This window comes from Lolium rigidum, chromosome 4 (genome assembly GCF_022539505.1).
Source record: "Lolium rigidum isolate FL_2022 chromosome 4, APGP_CSIRO_Lrig_0.1, whole genome shotgun sequence".
NCBI classification, from domain to species: Eukaryota; Viridiplantae; Streptophyta; class Magnoliopsida; order Poales; family Poaceae; genus Lolium; species Lolium rigidum.
The window spans coordinates 17,788,260-17,813,826 of NC_061511.1; the positions used below are offsets into that span (position 1 = coordinate 17,788,260).

General features: G+C 46.2%; 1 protein-coding gene across 1 annotated transcript in view; it reads right to left on the reverse strand.

The window, feature by feature from the left end:
* LOC124646727 overlaps nt 1-25,294 on the reverse strand; it is a 37,808-nt gene extending 12,514 nt beyond the window's left edge. The window contains exons 1-3 of the mRNA XM_047186805.1: nt 24,839-25,294; nt 23,358-23,694; nt 22,674-22,937 (exon numbers count right to left, since the gene is read on the reverse strand). Of these exons, the coding sequence (XP_047042761.1) occupies nt 22,674-22,937; nt 23,358-23,694; nt 24,839-25,294 (1,057 nt within the window). The remainder of the gene's footprint in view (nt 1-22,673; nt 22,938-23,357; nt 23,695-24,838) is intronic.
* Between the last annotated feature and the right edge of the window lie 273 nt (nt 25,295-25,567).

A 25,567-nucleotide genomic window follows, 5' to 3' on the forward strand; every position in this document is an offset into this window, starting at 1 on the left:
AAGCGGAGCTCCGGTTGAAGAGTCGATTTTGGGCAACCTCAGCCCAATTTCAGGAGATACCCAATCCATGGACACTGAAGAGTTCGACCGCAAGGTGAGGGAATATGGATACGGTGATCAGCCTGAAGTTGACTCCGCCCAGCCAAAGCAGGTACTTGCGACTGTAGCGGCGCTGTGAGAACATGGATCAGAAGGGGCAGCCACCCAATCCGACCCCCAGCCTTCCCATCAAGGATCTCCGATGTCGCGGGAGCGACCCCGCAGGGATTCTTCCTCGGAGGACCTCCTGTCGCCTGAGGAGATGGTTGCACAAGCAGGCATGGATGCGGTTTATCGCTCGGATATTCTTAACAAACCCATCACTCCCGAAGACGTAGAAGCATTAGAAGCTAAGAGACTGGAGCTGCTGGCCACAGCCAAGAAGTTTAAGGACACTGCAGCCGCCATGCTGGAAGAAAGGAAGCACGCCGCAGTTTTTGTGGAAGGCTTCATCCAGCGCGAGCAGGAGGTGGAAGAAGGACTGGCAAAGGTCAAGGAACTCCGAAAGCATTGGGAGGACAAGATCGTTGAAGCTCATCATGAGGTCGAAAAGGCCCGGCGGGAGTTGATAGCTCCTCGCAGGATCACCTTCGCAACTCCAACAGAGCAGCAGCCGTTCGCAACCCCAAAGGACAATATGACGAAGGCTGCAGAGATCTTGAAGAAAAAGAACGAGGAGATCGGCATCGATTACGTTCGCACGCTCGTCGCTTCAGCAATGATGCAGCAGAGCAAGGCAGACACTTCGCGCAAGTTGGAATCTAACCCGGAGCATTGCGTCTCCACTGCGCGAAGGACGCCACGACAATCGCCATCGAGATGACGAATCGCGAACCGGATCTTCGGAACGCAGAAGGAAAGCCAGAGAACACCCAAATCCAATCCCCGTCCCATCAAAGACGCCTCCGTCAGATCCAAGAAAGGGAAAGGATGCAATGTACTCTGGACAGGACAAGTACCGCAACCCCTCTCCTCCGCCCAATGGTTACCCGCGCCCCCCTCGCCGCCGTAGTCCAGCCGGAAACACCAGGCCCCAGGGGCTTGGTGGAATTGTTATCCGCGACAACGTGCTGCCCTCAAGAAACAGGGAGCGCACGCCGGAACCTCGCCGGAATCAGAACAACGATCGTGAGCCCGGGCCTAGGAGGAGTCGGAATGAGGAGCGCGACCCAGAACCTCGCCGGAGCCAGAACGACCAGGGAAGCCAGCGCCACGGCGAAGGCAGCCACAGGAGTCGGAGCCAGCACCGGGAAGGCCGGGGAGAATCTGAAGGCGGAAGCAAGAAGTCAGATCGACCCCCTCGCAGGTCTCCCTCGCCACCACCTAGCGGTGGCGGTGGAGGCGGAGGCGGCGGCCGGAGATCTCGCTCTCGTTCACAGTCTCCTCGCCACGGCTCGCGCGACGCGCGGGAACGCCTCAATGAATACAGAACCGACTACATCGGTCCGAAGTGCTTTGGCAGGATGATTCGAGAGGAACCAAAGCCAAGGATGAACCTCAAGCTACCCGGAAACCTGAAGCATTATGATGGCACCGAGAGGCCGGATACCTGGATTGAGGATTACTACAATGCAGTAACCTTTGCCGGAGGAACCCCTAATATCGCCTGCCGCATGATCCAGTTGTACCTTGTAGGTCCAGCCCGGATCCGGCTCGGCGACCTCGAGAAGAACTCCATCTTTTGCTGGTTTGACCCGAAGACCGCTTTCGAGAAACACTTCGGAGGCACCTACAAAAGACCCGCCAAGGCAAGCGACCTACAAGCTTGTATCCAGAAGAAGGGAGAATCCTCAAGAAACTTCCTCACACGATGGTTGGCATGCAGGAACGAGTGCGAAAACGTCGACCACACCACTGCCATGTACGCCTTCATTGGTGGATTGCAGAGAGGAGGACTGCTGAGGCATAAGCTCACTTGTTTGGCTAACGCAAATAAACTGACTTTGGATGAAATGATCTCCATTGCCAGTGACCATACTGCCGCCAATGATGACGCGGGCGGTGATCTCGCAACTACAGCAATCCCCCTACATCAACAAAAGAAAAACCGTGATAACGGCAACAACAGCGGCCATAAACGCAAAAACCCTGATGACCAGAAGAGCGGCGGATCCGATATGGTCGCCATGGCGTTCCAACGCGGAGGTTCAGGAGGCGGAAGAGGACACGGCCGTGGAGGCGGAGCCGGCAGGGGTCGGCAGCGACGGCACCGAAGTCACCGCCGGCGGATCCCGCGCCCCGCAAACCTACGAGGAGTACGAGACATGCCCTGCCCGGCCCACCTGGATCCCGTTACAGGGAAGTCCACTCACACCAACCGCAACTGCAAGTGGGTCAATGATCTAAAGAACGACCCGGAAGCAGGATACAAGCGAGCCCGGAAGCACCGCCCACGTGGCAAGGGAGGCAAGGGCAAGAACAAGGACAAAGAGGAAGACAGTTCCGAGGCGATGGATGAGGATGATAACTCGCCGGATCCCAAGGCAGGGTCCGCAGGTAAATCCAACCCATTCGAGAAAAAAAGCGTGGGGCTTACCACACTTTCCTCGGAACCCCAACAGTCCCCGCTACCAAGTCAGCTACCCGGATCCTGAACGCCACAGTTCCGGCTGTGCCGCAGTATGTCAGGTGGTCGGAAGTCCCGTGCACATTTGACAGGGAGGATCACCCTGCCATTGTGCCAAAAGAATGCTACGCCTTGGTTGTGAGTCCCCGCATAGACGGGTATGACTTCTCCAAGTGCCTCATGGATGGCGGAGCTAGCTTGAACATCATGTACTTGGAGACTCTAGAGCGGATGAACCTCACCAAGGAACAGCTCAAACACAGCAACACTGAGTTTCATGGCGTGGTTCCGGGTAAGAAGGCGAATTCCCTCGGCAGCATCACACTTCCCGTGGCCTTCGGCGATGTTCACAATTTCCGTGAAGAAAAGATCACGTTTGAAGTTGTGCCCTGCAAGAGCTCCTACCACGTCATCTTCGGCAGGCCCACCTACCACAAGTTCCACGCGAGAGCGTGCTACATCTACAACAAGCTCAAGATTCCGGGTCCTAAGGGTATGATCACCATATCCGGAGACTACAAAAAGGCTCATGAGTGCGAGTTAGGCGAAGCCGCCTTCGCAGAGTCTGTATTATCTGCAGAGGAGCTGCAAGGCTACAGAGCCGCGGTGGATCCGACTGAAATGCAGACCACCAAGAAGCAGATCTCCGAATAGAAAAACTCCTTCAGGGCCGCGATAGAGACCAAGAAAGTCAACTTCAAGGAAGGCGACGATTCCAAGCAGGTCTCAGTCGGAGCCAATATGGACCCCAAATAGGAAGACACGCTCGTCGAGTTCCTCCGCGCTAACATGGATATCTTCGCATGGCAGCCTTCTGACATGTCCGGAGTACCAAGGGAACTCGCCGAGCACTATCTCAACATAAATCCGGGGGCTAAACCGGTAAAGCAAGCTATGCGACGCTTTGGAGACAAGAAGCGCCGCGCCATAGGAATGGAATTAGCAAAGTTACTAGAGGCAGGTTTTGTAATAGAAGTAATCCACACTGATTGGGTCGCAAATCCCGTCCTTGTACCCAAAAAGAACACTGAAATACTAAGAATGTGCATTGATTACTCCGGCTTGAACAAGCATTGCCCGAAAGATCCGTTTCCCCCTGCCGCGCATTGACCAAGTCATTGATTCGACGGCAGGGGCGGAACTTCTGTGTTTTCTTGATGCGTATTCCGGGTATCACCAGATCCGGATGAAGGAGTCTGACCAAAAGGCGACCTCATTCATCACCCCATTTGGCACTTACTGCTATGTTACTATGCCCTTTGGCTTGAAAAACGCAGGTGCCACTTACCAACGTACGATGCAGCGGTGCTTGAAGGACCAGATTGGCCGGAACGTACACGCCTACGTCGACGACATCGCGGTCATGACTCGGAAAGGATCCGACTTGATCAGTGATCTCACAGAAACCTTTGAGAATCTCCGTCGGTACAAGATGATGTTGAATCCGCTAAAGTGCGTCTTTGGCGTACCAGCTGGAAAACTCCTTGGCTTCATTGTCTCTAACAGGGGCATTGAAGTGAACCCGGAGAAAATCAAGGCAATTTTGTGCATAAAAAGGCCAACTTGTCTCAAAGATGTGCAACGGCTTACGGGTTGTGTCGCAGCAATCAACAGGTTTGTTAGTGATGCGTGTAGTTGACACGTCCGTTGGGAACCCCAAGAGGAAGGTGTGATGCGCACAGCGGCAAGTTTCCCTCAGTAAGAAACCAAGGTTTAATCGAACCAGTAGGAGTCAAGAAGCACGTTGAAGGTTGATGGCGGCGGGATGTAGTGCGGCGCAACACCGGAGATTCCGGCGCCAACGTGGAACCCGCACAACACAACCAAAGTACTTTGCCCCAACGAAACGAGTGAGGTTGTCAATCTCACCGGCTTGCTGTAACAAAGGGTTAACCGTATTGTGTGGAAGATGATTGTTTGCAAGAAAACAAGTAAAACAAGTATTGCGACGAGATTTGTATTTCAGTATAAAAGAATGGACCGGGGTCCACGAGTTCACTAGAGGAGTCTCTCCCATAAGATAAAAGCATGTTGGGTGAACAAATTACAGTCGGGCAATTGACAAATAGAGAGGGCATAACAATGCACATACATGTCATGATAAATATAGTGAGATTTAATTGGGCATTACGACAAAGTACATAGACCGCCATCCGGCATGCATCTATGCCTAAAAAGTCCACCTTCGAGGTTATCATCCGAACCCCTTCCAGTATTAAGTTGCAAAGCAACGAGACAATTGCATTAAGTATGGTGCGTAATGTAATCAACAACTACATCCTTAGACATAGCATCAATGTTTTATCCCTAGTGGCAACAAGACATCCACAACCTTAGAACTTTCTCGTCACTGTACCAGCATATCAATGGAGGCATGAACCCACTATCGAGCATAAATACTCCCTCTTGGAGTTAAGAGCAAAAACTTGGCCAGAGCCTCTACTAATAACGGAGAGCATGCAAGATCATAAACAACACATAGGTAATAACTTGATAATTAACATAACATAGTATTCTCTATCCATCGGATCCCGACAAACACAACATATAGCATTACGGATAGATGATCTTGATCATGTTAGGCAGCTCACAAGATCCAACAATGAAGCACAATGAGGAGAAGACAACCATCTAGCTACTGCTATGGACCCATAGTCCAGGGGTGAACTACTCACTCATCACTCCGGAGGCGACCATGGCGGTGAAGAGTCCTCCGGGAGATGAATCCCCTCTCCGGCAGGGTGCCGGAGGAGATCTCCAGAATCCCCCGAGATGGGATTGGCGGCGGCGGCGTCTCAGTAAGGTTTTCCGTATCGTGGCTCTTCCGTATCGAGGTTTTAGGTCTGGGACCTTTATATAGGCGAAGAGGCGGCGTCAGAAGGTCAACGGGGCGACGACACCATAGGGGGCGCGGGCCACCCCCAGGCCGCGCCAGCCGGCGTCCGGTGGGCCTGTGCCCCCTCTCCGGCGGTTCTCGTGTGTTCTGGATGCTTCCAGGCAAAATAGGAACCCGGGCGTTGATTTCGTCCAATTCCGAGAATATTTCGTTACTACGATTTCGAAACCAAAAACAGCGAGAAAACGAGAACTGGCACTTCGGCATCTTGTTAATAGGTTAGTTCCAGAAAATGCACGAATATGACATAAAATGTGCATATAACATGTAGATATCATCAATAATGTGTCATGGAACATAAGAAATTATCGATACGTCGGAGACGTATCAGCATCCCCAAGCTTAGTTCCTGCTCGTCCCGAGCAGGTAAACGATAACAAAGATAATTTCTGGAGTGACATGCCATCATAAACTTGATCATATTGTAAACATATGCAATGAATGCAGCGATCAAAACAATGGTAACGACATGAGTAAACAACTGAATCATAAAGCAATGACTTTTCATGAATAGCACTTTCAAGACAGGCATCAATAAGTCTTGCATAAGAGTTAACTCATAAAGCAATAATTTAAAGTAAAGACATTGAAACAACACAAAAGAAGATTAAGTTTCAGCGGTTGCTTTCAACTTGTAACATGTATATCTCATGGATAATTGTTAACATAGAGTAATATAACAAGTGCAATATGCAGGTATGTAGGAATCAATGCACAGTTCACACAAGTGTTTGCTTCTTGAGGTGGAGAGAAATAGGTGAACTGACTCAACATTAAAAGTAAAAGAATGGCCATTTGCAGAGGGAAGCATTGATTGCTATATTTGTGCTAGAGCTTTGGTTTTGAAAACATAAAGAGAGCATAAAAGTAAACTTTTGAGAGGTGTTTGTTGTTGTCAACGAATGGTAGTGGGCACTCTAACTACCTCATCAACCAGACTTTCAAGAGCGGCTCCCATGAAGGACATTATCTCTACCAGCAAGGTAGATCATCCCTCTTCTCTTTTGTTTACACATGTACTTTAGTTTAGTTTTTCTTTATTTATGGATGACACTCCTCCCAACCTTTTGCTTACACAAGCCATGGCTAACCGAATCCTCGGGTGCCTTCCAACATTCACATACCATGGAGGAGTGTCTATTTGCAAAATTAAGTTGCTTACTGATGAATCAGAGCAAAACATGTGAAGAGAATTATTAATGAATGTTAATTAATTGGGGCTGGGAACCCCATTGCCAGCTCTTTTTGCAAAATTATTGGATAAGCGGATGTGTCACTAGTCCATTGTGAAAGTCTGTCAAAAGTAAATGACAAGATCGAAAGATAAAACACCACATACTTCCTCATGAGCTATAAAACATTGACACAAATAAGAGGTGATAAATTTTGAATTATTTAAAGGTAGCACTCAAGCAATTTACTTTGGAATGGCGGAGAAATACCATGTAGTAGGTAGGTATGGTGGACACAAATGGCATAGTGGTTGGCTCAAGGATTTTGGATGCATGAGAAGTATTCCCTCTCGATACAAGGTTTAGGCTAGCAAGGTTTATTTGAAACAAACACAAGGATGAACCGGTGCAGCAAAACTCACATAAAAGACATATTGTAAACATTATAAGACTCTACACCGTCTTCCTTGTTGTTCAAACTCTTTACTAGAAATTATCTAGACCTTAGAGAGACCAATTATGCAAACCAAATTTTAGCAAGCTCTATGTATTTCTTCATTAATGGGTGCAAAGTATATGATGCAAGAGATTAAACATGAGCACAAAAATTGCCAAGTATCATATTATCCAAGACATTTTACCAATTACTACATGTAGAATTTTCCGTTTCCAACCATATAAAAATGAACGAAGCAGTTTCAACCTTCGCCATGAACATTAAAAACTAAGAACACATGTGTTCATATGAACCAGCGGAGTGTGTCTCTCTCCCACACAAGAATTTATTCAAACAAAAACAAAAACAAGAAACATACAGACGCTCCAAGTAAAGTACATAAGATGTGACCGAATAAAAATATAGTTTCAAGAGAAGGAACCTGATAATTTGTCGATGAAGAAGGGGATGCCTTGGGCATCCCCAAGCTTAGATGCTTGAGTCTTCTTGAAATATGCAGGGGTGAACCACCGGGGCATCCCCAAGCTTAGAGCTTTCACTCTTCTTGATCATAGTATATCATCCTCCTCTCTTGACCCTTGAAAACTTCCTCCACACCAAACTCAAAACAACTCATTAGAGGGTTAGTGCACAATCAAAAATTCACATGTTCAGAGGTGACACAATCATTCTTAACACTTCTGGACATTGCTCAAAGCTACTGGACATTAATGGATCAAAGAAATTCATCCAACATAGCAAAAGAGGCAATGCGAAATAAAAGGCAGAATCTATCAAAACAGAACAGTCCGTAAAGACTAATTTTAAAAGGGCACCAGACTTGCTCAGATGAAAATGCTCAAATTGAATGAAAGTTGCGTAAATATCTGAGGATCACTCACGTAAATTGGCATAATTTTCTGAGTTACCTACAGAGAATTAGACCCAGATCCGTGACAGCAAAGAAATCTGTTTCTGCGCAGTAATCCAAATCTAGTATTCACTTTACTATCAAAGACTTTACTTGGCACAACAAAACACAAAACTAAGATAAGGAGAGGTTGCTACAGTAGTAAACAACTTCCAAGACACAAATATAAAACAAAGTACTGTAGCAAAATAACACATGGGTTATCTTCCAAGAAGTTCTTTCTTTATAGCCATTAAGATGGGCTCAGCAGTTTTAATGATGCACTCGCAAGAAATAGTAGTTGAAGCAAAAGAGAGCATCAAGAGTCAAATTCAAAACAAATTTAAGTCTAACATGCTTCCTATGCATAGGAATCTTGTAAATAAACAAGTTCATGAAGAGCAAAGTAACAAGCATAGGAAGATAAAACAAGTGTAGCTTCAAAAATTTCAGCACATAGAGAGGCATTTTAGTAACATGAAAATTTCTACAACCATATTTTCCTCTCTCATAATAACTTTCAGTAGCATCATGAGCAAACTCAACAATATAATTATCACATAAAGCATTCTTATCATGAGTCTCATGCATAAAATTATTACTCTCCACATAAGCATAATCAATTTTATTAGTTATAGTGGGAGCAAATTCAACAAAGTAGCTATCATTATTATTCTCATCAAGTGTAGGAGGCATAGTATAATCACAACAAAATTTACTCTCCATAGTAGGTGGCACCAAAATACCACTATCATTATAATCATCATAAATAGGAGGCAAAGTATCATCAAAGAAAATTTTCTCCTCAATGCTTGGGGGACTAAAAAGATCATGAAAACCAGCTTCCCCAAGCTTAGAACTTTCTATATCATTATCAACAATGGTGTTCAAAGCGTTCATACTAATATTACTACCAAGCATTCAAATAAGATTTCATAGGTTTTTTAATTTTCGCATCAAACAATCCATGTTTTAAATCAGGAAATAGAATAAGAAGCTCATTTTTGTCCATTATGCCAAACTAGTGTAAACAAGAAACAAAAAGATGCAATTGCAGGATCTAAAGGAAATAGCTTCGAGTACTTACAACGGCGAAAATAGCTTAGTAGCCGAGATCCGGAGTGTGAGTACCTTTTACCTTTCCTCCCCGGCAATGGCGCCAGAAAATAGCTTGCTGTCCACAACTGGCGCGTGGTTGACGTGGGAGGTTTGATGGCGATTGACGGGCTTGATGGAGTGTCTTGATTCGTTCCCCGGCAACGGCGCCGTAAATTTGCTTGATGCGTGTAGTTGACACGTCCGTTGGGAACCCCAAGAGGAAGGTGTGATGCGCACAGCGGCAAGTTTCCCTCGGTAAGAAACCAAGGCTTAATCGAACCGAGTAGGAGTCAAGAAGCACGTTGAAGGTTGATGGCGGCGGGATGTAGTGCGGCGCAACACCGTAGATTCCGGCGCCAACGTGGAACCCGCACAACACAACCAAGATACTTTGCCCCAACGAAACAGTGGAGGTTGTCAATCTCACCGGCTTGCTCGTAACAAAGGGTTAACCGTATTGTGTGGAAGATGATTGTTTGCAAGAAAACAATGAAACAAGTATTGCAGCAGATTTGTATTTCAGGTATAAAAGAATGGACCGGGGTCCACAGTTCACTAGAGGTGTCTCTCCCATAAGATAAAAGCATGTTGGGTGAACAAATTACGGTCGGGCAATTGACAAATAGAGAGGGCATAACAATGCACATACATGTCATGATAAATATAGTGAGATTTAATTGGGCATTACGACAAAGTACATAGACCGCCATCCAACATGCATCTATGCCTAAAAAGTCCACCTTCGAGTTATCATCCGAACCCCTTCCAGTATTAAGTTGCAAAGCAACGGACAATTGCATTAAGTATGGTGCGTAATGTAATCAACAACTACATCCTTAGACATATCATCAATGTTTTATCCCTAGTGGCAACAAGACATCCACAACCTTAGAACTTTCCGTCACTTGTCCCGAGATATCAATGGAGGCATGAACCCACTATCGAGCATAAATACTCCCTCTTGGAGTTAAGAGCAAAAACTTGGCCGAGCCTCTACTAATAACGGAGAGCATGCAAGATCATAAACAACACATAGGTAATAACTTGATAATTAACATAACATAGTATTCTCTATCCATCGGATCCCGACAAACACAACATATAGCATTACAGATAGATGATCTTGATCATGTTAGGCAGCTCACAAGATCCAACAATGAAGCACAATGAGGAGAAGACAACCATCTAGCTACTGCTATGGACCCATTGTCCAGGGGTGAACTACTGATGGCGTGTATTTCACACGTTCGTTGGGCAACCCCAAGAGGAAGGTATGATGCGCACAGCAGCAAGTTTTCCCTCAGAAAGAAACCAAGGTTTATCGAACCAGGAGGAGCCAAGAAGCACGTTGAAGGTTGATGGCGGCGGGATGTAGTGCGGCGCAACACCGGGGATTCCGGCGCCAACGTGGAACCTCGCACAACACAACCAAAGTACTTTGCCCCAACGAAACAAGTGAGGTTGTCAATCTCACCGGCTTGCTGTAACAAAGGATTAACCGTATTGTGTGGAAGATGATTGTTTGCAGAGAAAATAGTAAAAACAAGTATTGCAGCGGATTTGTATTTCGGTATTAAAAGAATGGACCGGGGTCCACAGTTCACTAGAGGTGTCTCTCCCATAAGATAGAAGCATGTTGGGTGAACAAATTACGATCGGGCAATTGACAAATAGAGAGGGCATAACAATGCACATACATGACATGATAAGTATAGTGAGATTTAATTGGGCATTACGACAAAGTACATAGACCGCCATCCAACCGCATCTATGCCTAAAAAGTCCACCTTCGAGTTATCGTCCGAACCCCCTCCAAGTATTAAGTTGCTAACAACAGACAATTGCATTAAGTATGGTGCGTAATGTAATCAACAACTACATCCTCGAACATAGCGCCAATGTTTTATCCCTAGTGGCAACAGAGACAACACAACCTTAGAACTTTCGTCACATCGTCCCGGTGTCAATGCGGGCATGAACCCACTATCGAGCATAAATACTCCCTCTTGGAGTTAAAAGTAAAAACTTGGCCAGAGCCTCTACTAGTAACGGAGAGCATGCAAGATCATAAACAACACATATGTAATAACTTGATAATTAACATGACATGGTATTCTCTATCCATCGGATCCCGACAAACACAACATATAGAATTACGGATAGATGATCTTGATCATGTTAGGCAGCTCACAAGATCCAACAATGAAGCACAATGAGGAGAAGACAACCATCTAGCTACCGCTATGGACCCATAGTCCGAGGGTGAACTACTCACTCATCACTCCGGAGGCGACCATGGCGGTGTAGAGTCCTCCGGGAGATGAATCCCCTCTCCGGCGAGGTGCCGGAGGAGATCTCCGAATCCCCGAGATGGGATCGGCGGCGGCGGCGTCTCCGGAAGGTTTTCCGTATCGTGGTTTTTCGCCTCGGGGTTTCGCGACGGAGGCTTTAAGTAGGCGGAAGGGCAGAGTCGGGGGCCGGACGAGGGGGCCACACCATAGGGTGGCGCGGGCCCCCCGGGCCGCGCCGCCTTGTGGTGTCGCCACCTCGTGGCCCCACTTCGTATGTTCTTCGGTCTTCCGGAAGCTCCGTGGAAAAATAGGCCCCGGATCTTCGTTTCGTCCAATTCCGAGAATATTTCGTTACTAGGATTTCGAAACCAAAAACAGCAGAAAACAGAACCGGCACTTCGGCATCTTGTTAATAGGTTAGTTCCGAGAAAATGCACGAATATGACATAAAGTGTGCATAAAACATGTAGGTATCATCAATAATATGGCATAGAACATAAGAAATTATCGATACGTCGGAGACGTATCAGCATCCCCAAGCTTAGTTCCGCTCGTCCCGAGCGAGTGAAACGATAACAAAGATAATTTCGAAGTGATATGCCATCATAACCTTGATCATAGTATTTGTAAACATATGTAGTGGATGCAGCGATCAAAACAATGGTAATGACATGAGTAAACAAGTGAATCATATAACAAAGACTTTTCATGAATAGTACTTCAAGACAAGTATTAATAAGTCTTGCATAAGAGTTAACTCATAAAGCAATAAATCAAAGTAAAGGTATTGAAGCAACACAAAGGAAGATTAAGTTTCAGCGGTTGCTTTCAACTTGTAACATGTATATCTCATGGATAATTGTCAACATAGAGTAATATAACAAGTACAATATGCAAGTATGTAGGAATCAATGCACAGTTCACACAAGTGTTTGCTTCTTGAGGTGGAGAGAGATAGGTGAACTGACTCAACATAAAAGTAAAAGAATGGTCCTTCAAAGAGGAAAGCATCGATTGCTATATTTGTGCTAGAGCTTTTATTTTGAAAACATGAAACAATTTTGTCAACGGTAGTAATAAAGCATATGAGTTATGTACGTTATATCTTACAAGTTGCAAGTCTCATGCATAGTATACTAATAGTGCCCGCACCTTGTCCTAATTAACTTGGACTACCGGATCTTTGCAATGCACATGTTTTAACCAAGTGTCACAATGGGGTACCTCCATGCCGCTTTGTACAAAGGTCTAAGGAGAAAGCTCGCATTTTGGATTTCTCGCTTTTGATTATTCTCAACTTAGACATCCATACCGGGACAACATGGACAACAGATAATGGACTCCTCTTTAATGCATAAGCATGTGACAACAATTATTATTCTCATATGAGATTGAGGATGTGTGTCCAAAACTGAAACTTCCACCATGATTCATGGCTTTAGTTAGCGGCCCAAAGTTCTTCTCTAACAACATGCATGCTCCAACCATAAAGGTGGTAGATCTCTCTTACTTCAGACAAGACGGACATGCATAGCAACTCACATGATATCCAACAAAGAATAGTTGATGGCGTCCCCGTAAACATGGTTATCGCACAACAAGCAACTTAATAAGAGATAAAATGCATAAGTACATATTCAATACCACAATAGTTTTTAAGCTATTTGTCCCATGAGCTATATATTGCAAAGGTGAATGATGGAATTTTAAAGGTAGCACTCAAGCAATTTACTTTGGAATGGCGGATAAATACCATGTAGTAGGTAGGTATGGTGGACACAAATGGCATAGTGGTTGGCTCAAGGATTTTGGATGCATGAGAAGTATTCCCTCTCGATACAAGGTTTAGGCTAGCAAGGTTATTTGAAACAAACACAAGGATGAACGGTGCAGCAAAACTCACATAAAAGACATATGGTAAACATTATAAGACTCCATACCGTCTTACTTGTTGTTCAAAACTCAATACTAGATATTATCTAGACTCTAGAGAAACCAAATATGCAAACAAAATTAGCAAGCTCTAAGTATTTCTTCATTAATGGGTGCAAAGTATATGATGCAAGAGCTTAAACATGAGCACAACAATTGCCAAGTATCACATTATCCAAGACATTTTAGAATTACTACATGTATCATTTTCCAATTCCAACCATATAACAATTTAATGAAGAAGAAACTTCGCCATGAATATTATGAGTAGAGCCTAAGGACATATTTGTCCATATGCTACAGCGGAGCGTGTCTCTCTCCCATAAAGTGAATGCAAGGATCCATTTTATTAAAACAAAACAAAAAACAAAAACAAACCGACGCTTCAAGCAAAGTACATAAGATGTGACGGAATAAAAATATAGTTTCGGGGAGGAACTCGATAATGTTGTCGATGAAGAAGGGGATGTCTTGGGCATCCCCAAGCTTAGACGCTTGAGTCTTCTTAGAATATGCAGGGGTGAACCACCGGGGCATCCCCAAGCTTAGAGCTTTCACTCTCCTTGATCATATTGCATCATACTCCTCTCTTGATCCTTGAAAACTTCCTCCACACCAAACTCGAAACAACTCATTAGAGGGTTAGTGCATAATAAAAATTCACATGTTCAGAGGTGAAACAATCATTCTTAACACTTCTGGACATTGCATAAAGCTACTGGACATTAATGGATCAAAGAAATTCATCCAACATAGCAAAAGAGGCAATGCGAAATAAAAGACAGAATCTGTCAAAACAGAACAGTCCGTAAAGATGGATTTTATTAGGCCACCAGACTTGCTCAAACGAAAATGCTCAAATTGAATGAAAGTTGCGTACATATCTGAGGATCATGCTCGTAAATTGGCTTAATTTTATGAGCTACCTACAGGGAGATAGACCCAGATTCGTGACAGCAAAGAAATCTGGAACTGCGCAGTAATCCAAATCTAGTACTTACTTTTCTATCAAAGACTTTACTTGGCACAACAAAACTTAAAACTAAGATAAGGAGAGGTTGCTACAGTAGTAAACAACTTCCAAGACACAAATATAAAACAAAAATACTGGAGTAAAAACATGGGTTGTCTCCCATAAGCGCTTTTCTTTAACGCCTTTTAGCTAGGCGCAGAAAGTGTAACTCAAGTAACATCGAGAGATGAAGCATCAACATCATAATTTGTTGTAATGATAGAATCATAAGGTAATTTCATTCTCTTTCTAGGGAAGTTTTCCATACCTTTCTTGAGAGGAAATTGATATTTAATATTACCTTCCTTCATATCAATAGTAGCACCAACGGTTCGAAGAAAAGGTCTTCCCAATATAATGGGGCAAGATGCATTGCATTCAATATCCAAGATAACAAAATCAACGGGGACAAGGTTATTGTTAACCATAATATGAACATTATCAACTTTCCCCAAAGGTTTCTTTTTAGCATTATCAGCGAGATTAACATCCAGATAACAGTTTTTCAATGGTGGCAAGTCAAGCATATCATAGACTTTTTAGGCATAACAGAAATACTTGCACCAAGATCACATAAAGCATTACAATCAAAATCTTTAACTCTCATCTTAATGATGGGCTCCCAACCATCCTCTAGCTTTCTAGGAATAGAAGTTTCAAGTTTTAGTTTTTCTTCTCTAGCTTTTATGAGAGCATTTGTAATATGTTTTGTGAAAGCCAAGTTTATAGCGCTAGCATTGGGACTTTTAGCAAGTTTTTGTAAGAACTTTATAACTTCAGAGATGTGGAAATCATCAAAATCTAAATCATTACAATCTAAAGCAATGGGATTATCATCCCCAAGGTTGGAAAAAATTCAGCAGCTTTATCACAAGCAGTTTCAGTAGCTTTAGCGGTTTCGTGTAATTTTGCGCGCTTTGCACTAGGAGTAGAAGCATTGCCAACACCAATTATTTCATTATTAATAGTAGGAGGTGCAGCAACATGTGAATCATTAGCATTGCTAGTGGTGGTAATAGTCCAAACTTTAGCTACATTTTCCTTTTTAGCTAGTTTTTCATTTTCTTCTCTATCCCACCTAGCACGCTAGTTCAGCCATTAATCTTATATTCTCATTAATTCTAACTTGGATGGCATTTGCTGTAGTAACAATTTTATTTTCAATATCCCTATTAGGCATAACTTTCGATTTCAAAAGATCAACATCAGAGGCAAGACTATCAACCTTAGAAGCAAGAATATCAATTTTATTGAGCTTTTCCTCAACAGATTTGTTAAAAGCGGTTTGTGTACTAATAAATTCTTTAAGCATGGCTTCAAGTCCAGGGGGTGTATTCCTATTATTGTTGTAAGAATTCCCATAAGAATTAGCATAACCGTTACCATTATTATAAGGATATGGCCTATAGTTATTACTAGAATTGTTCCGATAAGCATTGTTGTTGAAATTACTATTTTTAATGAAGTTTACATCAACATGTTCTTCTTGAGCAACCAATGAAGCTAATGGAAAATTATTAGGATCAACATTAGTCCTATCATTCGCAAGCATAGACATAATAGCATCAACCTTATCATTCAAGGAAGAGGATTCTTCAACAGAATTTACCTTCTTACCTTGTGGAGCTCTTTCCGTGTGCCATTCAGAGTAATTAACCATCATATTATCAAGGAGCTTTGTTGCTTCACCAAGAGTGATGGACATAAAGGTACCTCCAGCAGCTGAATCCAATAAATTCCGCGAAGAAAAATTCAGTCCTGCATAGAAGGTTTGGATGATCATCCAAGTAGTCGATCCATGGGTTGGGCAATTTTTAACCAGAGATTTCATTCTTTCCCAAGCTTGAGCAACATGTTCATTATCCAATTGTTTAAAATTCATTATGCTACTCCTCAAAGATATAATTTTAGCAGGGGGATAATATCTACCAATAAAAGCATCCTTGCATTTAGTCCATGAATCAATACTATTCTTAGGCAGAGATAGCAACCAATCTTTAGCTCTTCCTCTTAATGAGAAAGGGAACAATTTTAATTTTATAATGTCACCATCTACATCTTTATATTTTTGCATTTCACATAGTTCAACAAAATTATTGAGATGGGCAGCAGCATCATCGGAACTAACACCGAGAAAATTGCTCTCGTATAACAAGATTCAAGAAAGCGGGTTTAATTTCAAAGAATTCTGCTGTAGTAGCAGGTGGAGCAATAGGTGTGCATAAGAAATCATTATTATTTGTGCTAGTGAAGTCACACAACTTAGTATTTTCAGGGTTGGCCATTTTAGCAATAGTAAATAAAGCAAACTAGATAAAGTAAATGCAAGTAAACTAATTTTTTGTGTTTTTGATATAGCAAACAAGACAATAAATAAAGTAAAGCTAGCAACTAATTTTTTTGTGTTTTGATATAATGCAGCAAACAAAGTAGTAAATAAAATAAAGCAAGACAAAAACAAAGTAAAGAGATTGAGAAGTGGAGACTCCCCTTGCAGCGTGTCTTGATCTCCTCGGCAACGGTGCCAGAAAATGTGCTTGATGGCGTGTATTTCACACGTTCGTTGGGCAACCCCAAGAGGAAGGTATGATGCGCATAGCAGCAAGTTTTCCCTCAGAAAGAAACCAAGGTTTATCGAACCAGGAGGAGCCAAGAAGCACGTTGAAGGTTGATGGCGGCGGGATGTAGTGCGGCGCAACACCAGAGGATTCCGGCGCCAACGTGGAACCCGCACAACACAACCAAAGTACTTTGCCCCAACGAAACAGGTGAGGTTGTCAATCTCACCGGCTTGCTGTAACAAAGGATTAACCGTATTGTGTGGAAGATGATTGTTTGCGAGAGAAAATAGTAAAAACAAGTATTGCAGCAGATTTGTATTTCAAGTATTAAAAGAATGGACCGGGGTCCACAGTTCACTAGAGGTGTCTCTCCCATAAGATAGAAGCATGTTGGGTGAACAAATTACAGTCGGGCAATTGACAAATAGAGAGGGCATAACAATGCACATACATGACATGATAAGTATAGTGAGATTTAATTGGGCATTACGACAAAGTACATAGACCGCCATCCAACCGCATCTATGCCTAAAAAGTCCACCTTCAGGTTATCGTCCGAACCCCTCCGGTATTAAGTTGCTAACAACGGACAATTGCATTAAGTATGGTGCGTAATGTAATCAACAACTACATCCTCGGACATAGCGCCAATGTTTTATCCCTAGTGGCAACATGCACAACACAACCTTAGAACTTTCTCGTCACTCGTCCCGGTGTCAATGCAGGCATGAACCCACTATCGAGCATAAATACTCCCTATTGGAGTTAAAAGTAAAAAATTGGCCAGAGCCTCTACTAGTAACGGAGAGCATGCAAGATCATAAACAACACATATGTAATAACTTGATAATTAACATGACATGGTATTCTCTATCCATCGGATCCCGACAAACACAACATATAGAATTACAGATAGATGATCTTGATCATGTTAGGCAGCTCACAAGATCCAACAATGAAGCACAATGAGGAGAAGACAACCATCTAGCTACTGCTATGGACCCATAGTCCAGGGGTGAACTACTCACTCATCACTCCGGAGGCGACCATGGCGGTGTAGAGTCCTCCGGGAGATGAATCCCCTCTCCGGCAGGGTGCCGGAGGAGATCTCCAGAATCCCCCGAGATGGGATCGGAGGCGGCGGCGTCTCTGGAAGGTTTTCCGTATCGTGGTTTTTCGCCTCAGGGGTTTCGCGACGGAGGCTTTAGGTAGGCGGAAGGGCGAGTCGGGGGCCGGACGAGGGGGCCACACCATAGGGCGGCGCGGGCCCCCCGGGCCGCGCCGCCTCGTGGTGTCGCCACCTTGTGGCCCCACTTCGTATGTTCTTCGGTCTTCCGGAAGCTCCGTGGAAAAATAGGCCCCCGGGTCTTCGTTTCGTCCAATTCCGAGAATATTTCGTTACTAGGATTTCTGAAACCAAAAACAGCAGAAAACAGAACCGGCACTTCGGCATCTTGTTTATAGGTTAGTTCCAGAAAATGCACGAATATGACATAAAGTGTGCATAAAACATGTAGGTATCATCAATAATATGGCATAGAACATAAGAAATTATCGATACGTCGGAGACGTATCAACTACTCACTCATCACTCCGGAGGCGACCATGGCGGTGAAGAGTCCTCCCGGAGATGAATCCCTCTCCCAGCAGGTGCCGGAGGAGATCTCCAGAATCCCCCGAGATGGGATTGGCGGCGGCGGCGTCTCAGTAAGGTTTTCCGTATCGTGGCTCTTCCGTATCGAGGTTTTAGGTCTGGGACCTTTATATAGGCGAAGAGGCGGCGTTAGAAGGTCAACGGGGCGACGACACCATAGGGGGGCGCGGGCCACCCCCAGGCCGCGCCAGCCTGGCGTCTGGTGGGCCTGTGCCCCCTCTCTGGCGGTTCTCGTGTGTTCTGGATGCTTCCGGGCAAAATAGGAACCTGGGCGTTGATTTCGTCCAATTCCGAGAATATTTCGTTACTACGATTTCGAAACCAAAAACAGCGAGAAAACAGAACCGGCACTTCGGCATCTTGTTAATAGGTTAGTTCCAGAAAATGCACGAATATGACATAAAATGTGCATATAACATGTAGATATCATCAATAATGTGTCATGGAACATAAGAAATTATCGATACGTCGGAGACGTATCAGTTAGCCGTCTTGGCGAGAAGGCACCTCCCCTGTACAAGCTATTGAAGAAAACAGACAAGTTTGTCAGGGACGAGGCAGCGGATGCCAGTCTTCAAGGGTTGAAGGACATACTCACCTCCCCACCTATCCTAGCAGCTCCAGGAGAGTCAGAGCCTATGCTCCGCTACCTGGCAGCCACCAACAGGGTCATCTGCCTCGTCATCGTGGTGGAACGACAGGAAGAAGGTCACAAATATGGAATCCAAAGGCCAGTCTACTATATTAGCGAAGTCCTTACGGAGTCCAAACAGCGCTATCCTCACTTTCAGAAGTTAGCCTACGGAGTATTCCTAGGCAGCAGGAAGCTGAGACACTACTTCCAAGAGCATCCAGTAACAGTCGTGAGCAAGGCTCCGCTGTCAACGATCCTCAACAACGCTGACGCAACAGGACGCACAGCAAAATGGGGCATTGAATTATCCGCCTTCGACATCAACTACAAAGCCAGGACCGCGGTCAAATCCCAGGTCTTGGCAGATTTCGTCGCAGATTGGACAGAAGCTCCAGATGCAAATCTGGAGCCGGGACCAGAGACATGGGTTATGCACTTCGATGGATCCAAGAAGCATCAAGGCTCAGGAGCCGGAGTCACCCTGAAGTCCCCTACCGGAGAAGAACTGCTGTACGTTTTGCAGATCCACTTCGAAGCGACAAACAACATGGCGGAGTACGAGGCTCTGCTACACGGACTGCGCATCGCTAAGGAAATAGGGATTAAGCACATCATCTGCTGCGGAGATTCCGACCTGGTGGCACAGCAAGTAGCCGAAACCTGGAACGCCAGAAATTCCGTCATGGCAGCTTACAGAGACGAAGTTGACGAGATCGCCAAGTGCTTTCTAGGATACGAAGTCAAGTACGTCCGGAGAGACGACAACGCAGCGGCAGACATGCTATCCAAGCTCGGATCCGGCAGAAAACCAATTCCGCCTGGAATTTTCCTGGAGCATCTCCGGATACCCTCGGTGAAGGGCGCTAACCCGGAAAACCCAGAGGTGGCAGTGTCTCCGGCTAAAGAGGTGATGGCTATCATTCCGGCTTGGACGCAGCCTTTCCTGGACTACCTCATCGATCAGAAGTTGCCAAAGGACGAGGTCCTCGCGCGACAGATCATCAGACGAGCAAGATCCTACACAATTGTTGATGGACAGCTCTACAAACGAAGCGCAACGAGGGTATTTCTCAAATGCGTCTCTAATCAAGATGGCATTGAAATCCTCAGAGAGATCCATGCAGGGGATTGCGGGCACCATGCCGCTCCCAGGTCACTCGTTGCAAAAGCTTTTCGACTAGGCTTTTACTGGCTCACAGCTAAAGAAGATGCTGATAAGATAGTCAAGACCTGCCGAGGTTGTCAGTACTACGCTACTCAACCAAATGCTCCAGCTCAAGAGCTGAAGACCATACCTATCACCTGGCCGTTTGCGGTCTGGGGGCTCGATATGGTTGGTAAGTTAAAAAGATCATCTCCTGGTGGTTTTGAATACCTCTTGGTCGCTGTTGACAAGTTCAGCAAATGGATCAAGGCAAAGCCAGTGAGAAAAGCCGACGGTGCTACAACACTAAAATTTGTCTGCAGCCTTGTGATGAGATTCGGCATCCCACACAGCATAATCACAGATAATGGCACAAACTTCGCACAAGGAGAATTGAAGGATTATTGTGAGTCAGTAGGGATTCGACTGGACCTTGCATCCGTGGCTCACCCACAATCCAATGGTCAAGTTGAAAGGGCTAACGGCCTAATATTATCAGGAATCAAGCCACGCCTTGAAGAACCGCTGCGACGAGCAGCTGGAGCTTGGGCTGACGAGTTGGACGCTGTCTTGTGGAGTCTGCGAACTACCCCTAACAGGTCAACAGGGTTTACCCCATTCTTCCTGGTATACGGATCCGAAGCCGTGCTTCCCTCCGACATCATCCACGATTCGCCGCGAGTTTCCGCCTTCAATGAAGAAACAGTCGACGAGGCCGGACGACTATCTCGTGGACCTGATCGAGGAAGCTCGGAATTTAGCCGACCAGCGCTCCGCCATATACCAGCGAAGCTCCGACGTTATCACGGTCTTCGAGTTCGGAATCGCTCTTTCATGATAGGAGACCTGGTCCTCCGCCTTCGAGCAGTGAAAGACCATAAGCTGCAGTCTCCATGGGAAGGACCCTTCGTCGTTAGCAAAGTGCTTCATAACGGATCGTACCACCTTGTGGATTTCCGAGAGCTGAAGGACAGACCTGCTAATTGGCACCGGAAACGCAAGCGTGAGGATCCGGATGACATCTACGACGAGACAGATCGCCCTGGAACATCGCACGCCTACGTCCTTTCTACACTTAGTGTATTTTTTCCGAGTTACAAAATCTGTAATAGTTATACATGATCAATGAAATAAAGCTTATGGTTCACTCTTTGAGTCTTTTACCTCCTTTACTTGTTCATTTTTAGATCATGTATGTTTTCCGACTAAAATCGCAGAGCTGGATATTTCCGCCTAGGCGTGTATAAAAGTTGTGATTTTCAAAAATCGTCCTTTAGGACGTAAGCTTAAGTTTTCTAATCAACTTGTTATCTGTTGCGAACTCGTGGATTCCTAGTAGCGATTTCCGGCACCTATGCTTGGGGGCTTGTTTCCGCGGTTATTGACGGATTGCCATTGGGCTTCGTCGCCGCCGGCGAGTGTTTCCGGCTAAGGTCTTCCGGCCAGCGAAAGGTCAAGCGGGCAAGCCGGAGAACAACGAAGTCAGCACTTGCTTTCCGACACAAAACGAAACATGCACATAAATATTAAAGGATAGCAGGATAAGTGTTTCCGCCCCATGCATAGTCGTTTGGTCCCTAGCTACTTAAGAATTTAAAGTCTTATTACAAACCTACTTTGGGGCCAAAATGATGCAGCTCTGTTTCATTGTTCAAACAGGAACTCTATTCGGAGTCCTCTTCTTCAGATTCCTGGTAGGCGGAGCCGTCGCCGTCGCTGTCGCTGGAGCCAGCCTCGGAGTCATCACTAGAGCCTTCTTCGGAACGCTCGATGCTTGACCCGGAGCCCTCCCCGTAATACTCCGGCTCGCCTTCCTCCTCCTCTGCATCGGAAAATCCCTTGGGCAGGGCATGTTTGCTATACCAGAACGAGTGATTCACCCGCCTGACAAACAACTGCTCGTATCCTTGGGTTTCCGAGAGGATGGCGCCCATGTCGGAACCCTTTGGAGCTCCGCGCGCAACATCCGCAAAGTTGAGTGCAGGGAAGTGAGCCTTGCAGGTGGCTAAGACCAGGGAGGCGACTCCGCGCGCGGAAGATTTCTGCCAATCCTTAATGAAGTCCGGCACTTGTTCCATTAGCTGGGTCATCGCGTCGATCACAAAAGTTTTGGCTTTCTTCAAAGACAGAGTCTTGGCGATTCCGCGACAGGCTTCAAATAACGCGCCAATGGAAGTCCGCACTTCTTCGTATGCCTCCGTCCTCTTCAGGTTCGACTCCTTTGACCACTCAAAGCCAAGGCTCGCTGTGGAAGAAGGAGATCCAGTTCCGTTACGGAGAGAAAAGCATATAAGGGTAGCCGGAGCAACAACACGGAAAAACGCTTACGAAAGATAAGTTTGTCGATGGCCTCCGCCTCCATTTCCAGAACTTTGTTTTTGGACACCAAGGAAGACACACGACTCTGGTTTTTCTTGAGTTTATCATTCAGCTCCGCCAGGTCGCGGGCATGCTTCTCGGAGAGCCCCTTCCTCGCCTCATTCTCCTTGTCGGAGGACTCCTTGATGAAGGTCTTGAGGGACTCGTTCTCCGCTTCAAGCACCTTGACCTTGGCGGATAGCTCATCGAGTGTGGAGTGCTTGGCAGTTTCTTCTGTAGGCGGAAAGTTGCACATATTATGCATCCTGAACAAGTTATATCAGCACAAGAAATCAAACCCGGATCTCGTACCCTGAAGGCGGGTCTTAAGAAGCTGGATAGCCTTTTGGCTGTTTTCCGCGTTCTGTCGCAGCCCTTCGATCTCCGTGATCTGCTCCAGCACATGAACGCGTAGATCTTCGTGCAATTTCCGCGTGGTCTGAGAGACAGAGAGGAGTTAGCCGGATATTTAAAATCTTGGGGGCTGGCGAGGAATTCAAAGTCTTGGAGGTATAAAAAATTTAAATTTCCGCCTAAGGTACATCTTGGGAAAGCATCGGCTAATACATGTTACACGGAAATGTCTCACCCAATGCTTGGGGGCTAGTATTACCTGCCGCACTTCCTTGTGCTTGGCGAAAAACACTTTCAGACCATCCTCCAGGTCGACGATCTCTCGTATCTCCTCGTCTGGCTTCCCCCATACTTTGTTCAGCATGGCGGAAACTTCCGCGTGGCGCTGTGCGAGGGTAAGCTTTTGCAGAGATTGAGTCGGGCGAGGGTCGACCCGAATCGTGTTGGTGGCTTGAATGAGCTTTACCTTTTGCTCATATTCTTCTTCTGTGGGATCCGCGAAAGTGGCGCCTGGTTGATCGTGCGGAGGAGCAGACGAGGAGGCACCCTTGGCGGAATCGCCATGGTCAGCGGGATCTTCCGGAAGGTCATCAAGATTGATGACATCTTTGGGATCCGGCTTGGAGGCAGACGAAGCCTTGGGTGGAACCTCCACCTCAGGAGTAACAGGAATTGAAGCCGGAGACGGCTTGACCTTCTTCTTCAAGACCCTTGGAGCCTTGGGGGGCTGGCTTCCGGAGCTTCAGTATAGAGAAAAAAGGGGTATAAACTGTTAAGTAAAGGTTTGCTAGTGAAACCAGAACTTGGATCTCAGAAACAGGCACTTACCCGGAAGGCTTGAAGAAGTGCTGGATGGCGGGCTGCCCCTTGTTGCTGGTGTTAATCAGCTTGAGGCGCTTCTTTTCCGCCTCCGCTTTCCGGGTAGCCGCAGTGCTAGGCACTTCGCGGGCGCGCTTAGCGTAGGGGCTGGAAGGAGCAGGCCTCTTCCTCTTAGCAGGGCGCGGAGCCTCGTGAGCTTCCGCCTCTGATGCAGCTTCCGGATCCGTGTTGTCGGTGGAAGGAACCCGGAGAAGAGTTCCGAGTTCACTTTCTTCAAGCGCCTCAAGCTAATACATAGAGTTAAACACTTAGACAAAAAGTTTGAATGCAAAGAGAAACAATAGACTAAAGTCGAGACGACGTACCGCGGTTCCGGAACCATTCATGTGAATGTCTTTGTTGCACACGTGAACGTGAAGTTCACGCGGAATCTTGATGAGGACCCGGATCCTCTTGTCGATGGCGTCGGCGGAAAGATTGTCTTTTGTGGCGCGCATTGGGTCGTCGCGCCCTGTGTACTGGAACATCAGGAGGTCCCTGTGTTGGAGCGGCTGGATCCGCTTGGTGAACCAGGAGAGGGTCAAGTCCTTCCCTGTCAGCCCCTCTTCCGTTAGCTTGCAGATCCGCCTGACGGTGCGTGTGAGCTGGGGCGACTCGGAGAGGTGGGGGCAGTATGACCATGCCAGAAGCTCGGTGGCGGGGCAGTTCTTGAATGGCGGCAATTTTCTTGTGCTCGTTGGGTCGGAGACGTCCTTCAAGTAGAAGAAGCCACCAGACCAGTACCGCGCGGATTCGTGGCGGTCAGTGTGGGGGTAGACGCGGCCCGGGCGGATCATGAAGGTGATGGATCCGCATGTTGCTAGCTCGGTGGACTGCCGGATCCTCTCCTTCTTGATAGTAAAGTAATATTGGAACAGGGAGAGCTCGGGAGTTACCCGGAGATGGCCCTCGCAGAGGGTGACGTGATTGCTGATCGCAAGCACGCTGTTCGGGGAGATGTTATGGGGCTGGAGCCCATAAGCCTTCAGGATTTCTAGGAAGAAGTCCGAAGGCGGAAATGAGAAGCCCCGCTCCACTAGTGCTTTCGTCAGCACCATCTCGTTGTCTTGGGGGGCTGGAGCTAAGGCGTTCGGCACCGTCCTCCAGCTTCCGGGTTGCAGGAAGCCTTCCCCCTCCAAGTTCTTCAGCTCAGTCTCTGTGGTGGTGCAGGGCCACCATTTCCCTTTGGATTCCGAATCCCGCTGGCGGGCTTTGGATTTCTTGGCAGCGATTTCTTCCGTCTTCTTCTCCGTTTGTCCCGCCTCGGAGGTTTTCTCCGGGAAATCTGAGGTGCCCTTGGTGTCTTTGCCGGAATCCTTCAGGGGATCCAGCTGGACTGGGATGAAGGGAGGCGGAGCAGAGGAGATGGGCGTTGCCATGATCGGCTCAGTGGTTGGAGGCGGAGTCGAGGAAGACATCTGAAGACAGAAAAGATTGCGGAAAAGTAAAATTTAGTCGGATCCGCGTCTTCGTCCTAAAGATCATCCCTACCAGCTACAGCGAAGAATCGAAGCTTAGAGAACTTACCGTAATGGGTTCCGCGGTGGTCGGAGTCGCCGGCGACGAGGTTTTCGTACGGTGGCTCGCCGGAGTTAAGAACACGATGAACACCACGGTGGTGAAATCGCTCCGGTGATGCTCCGGCGAGTTTT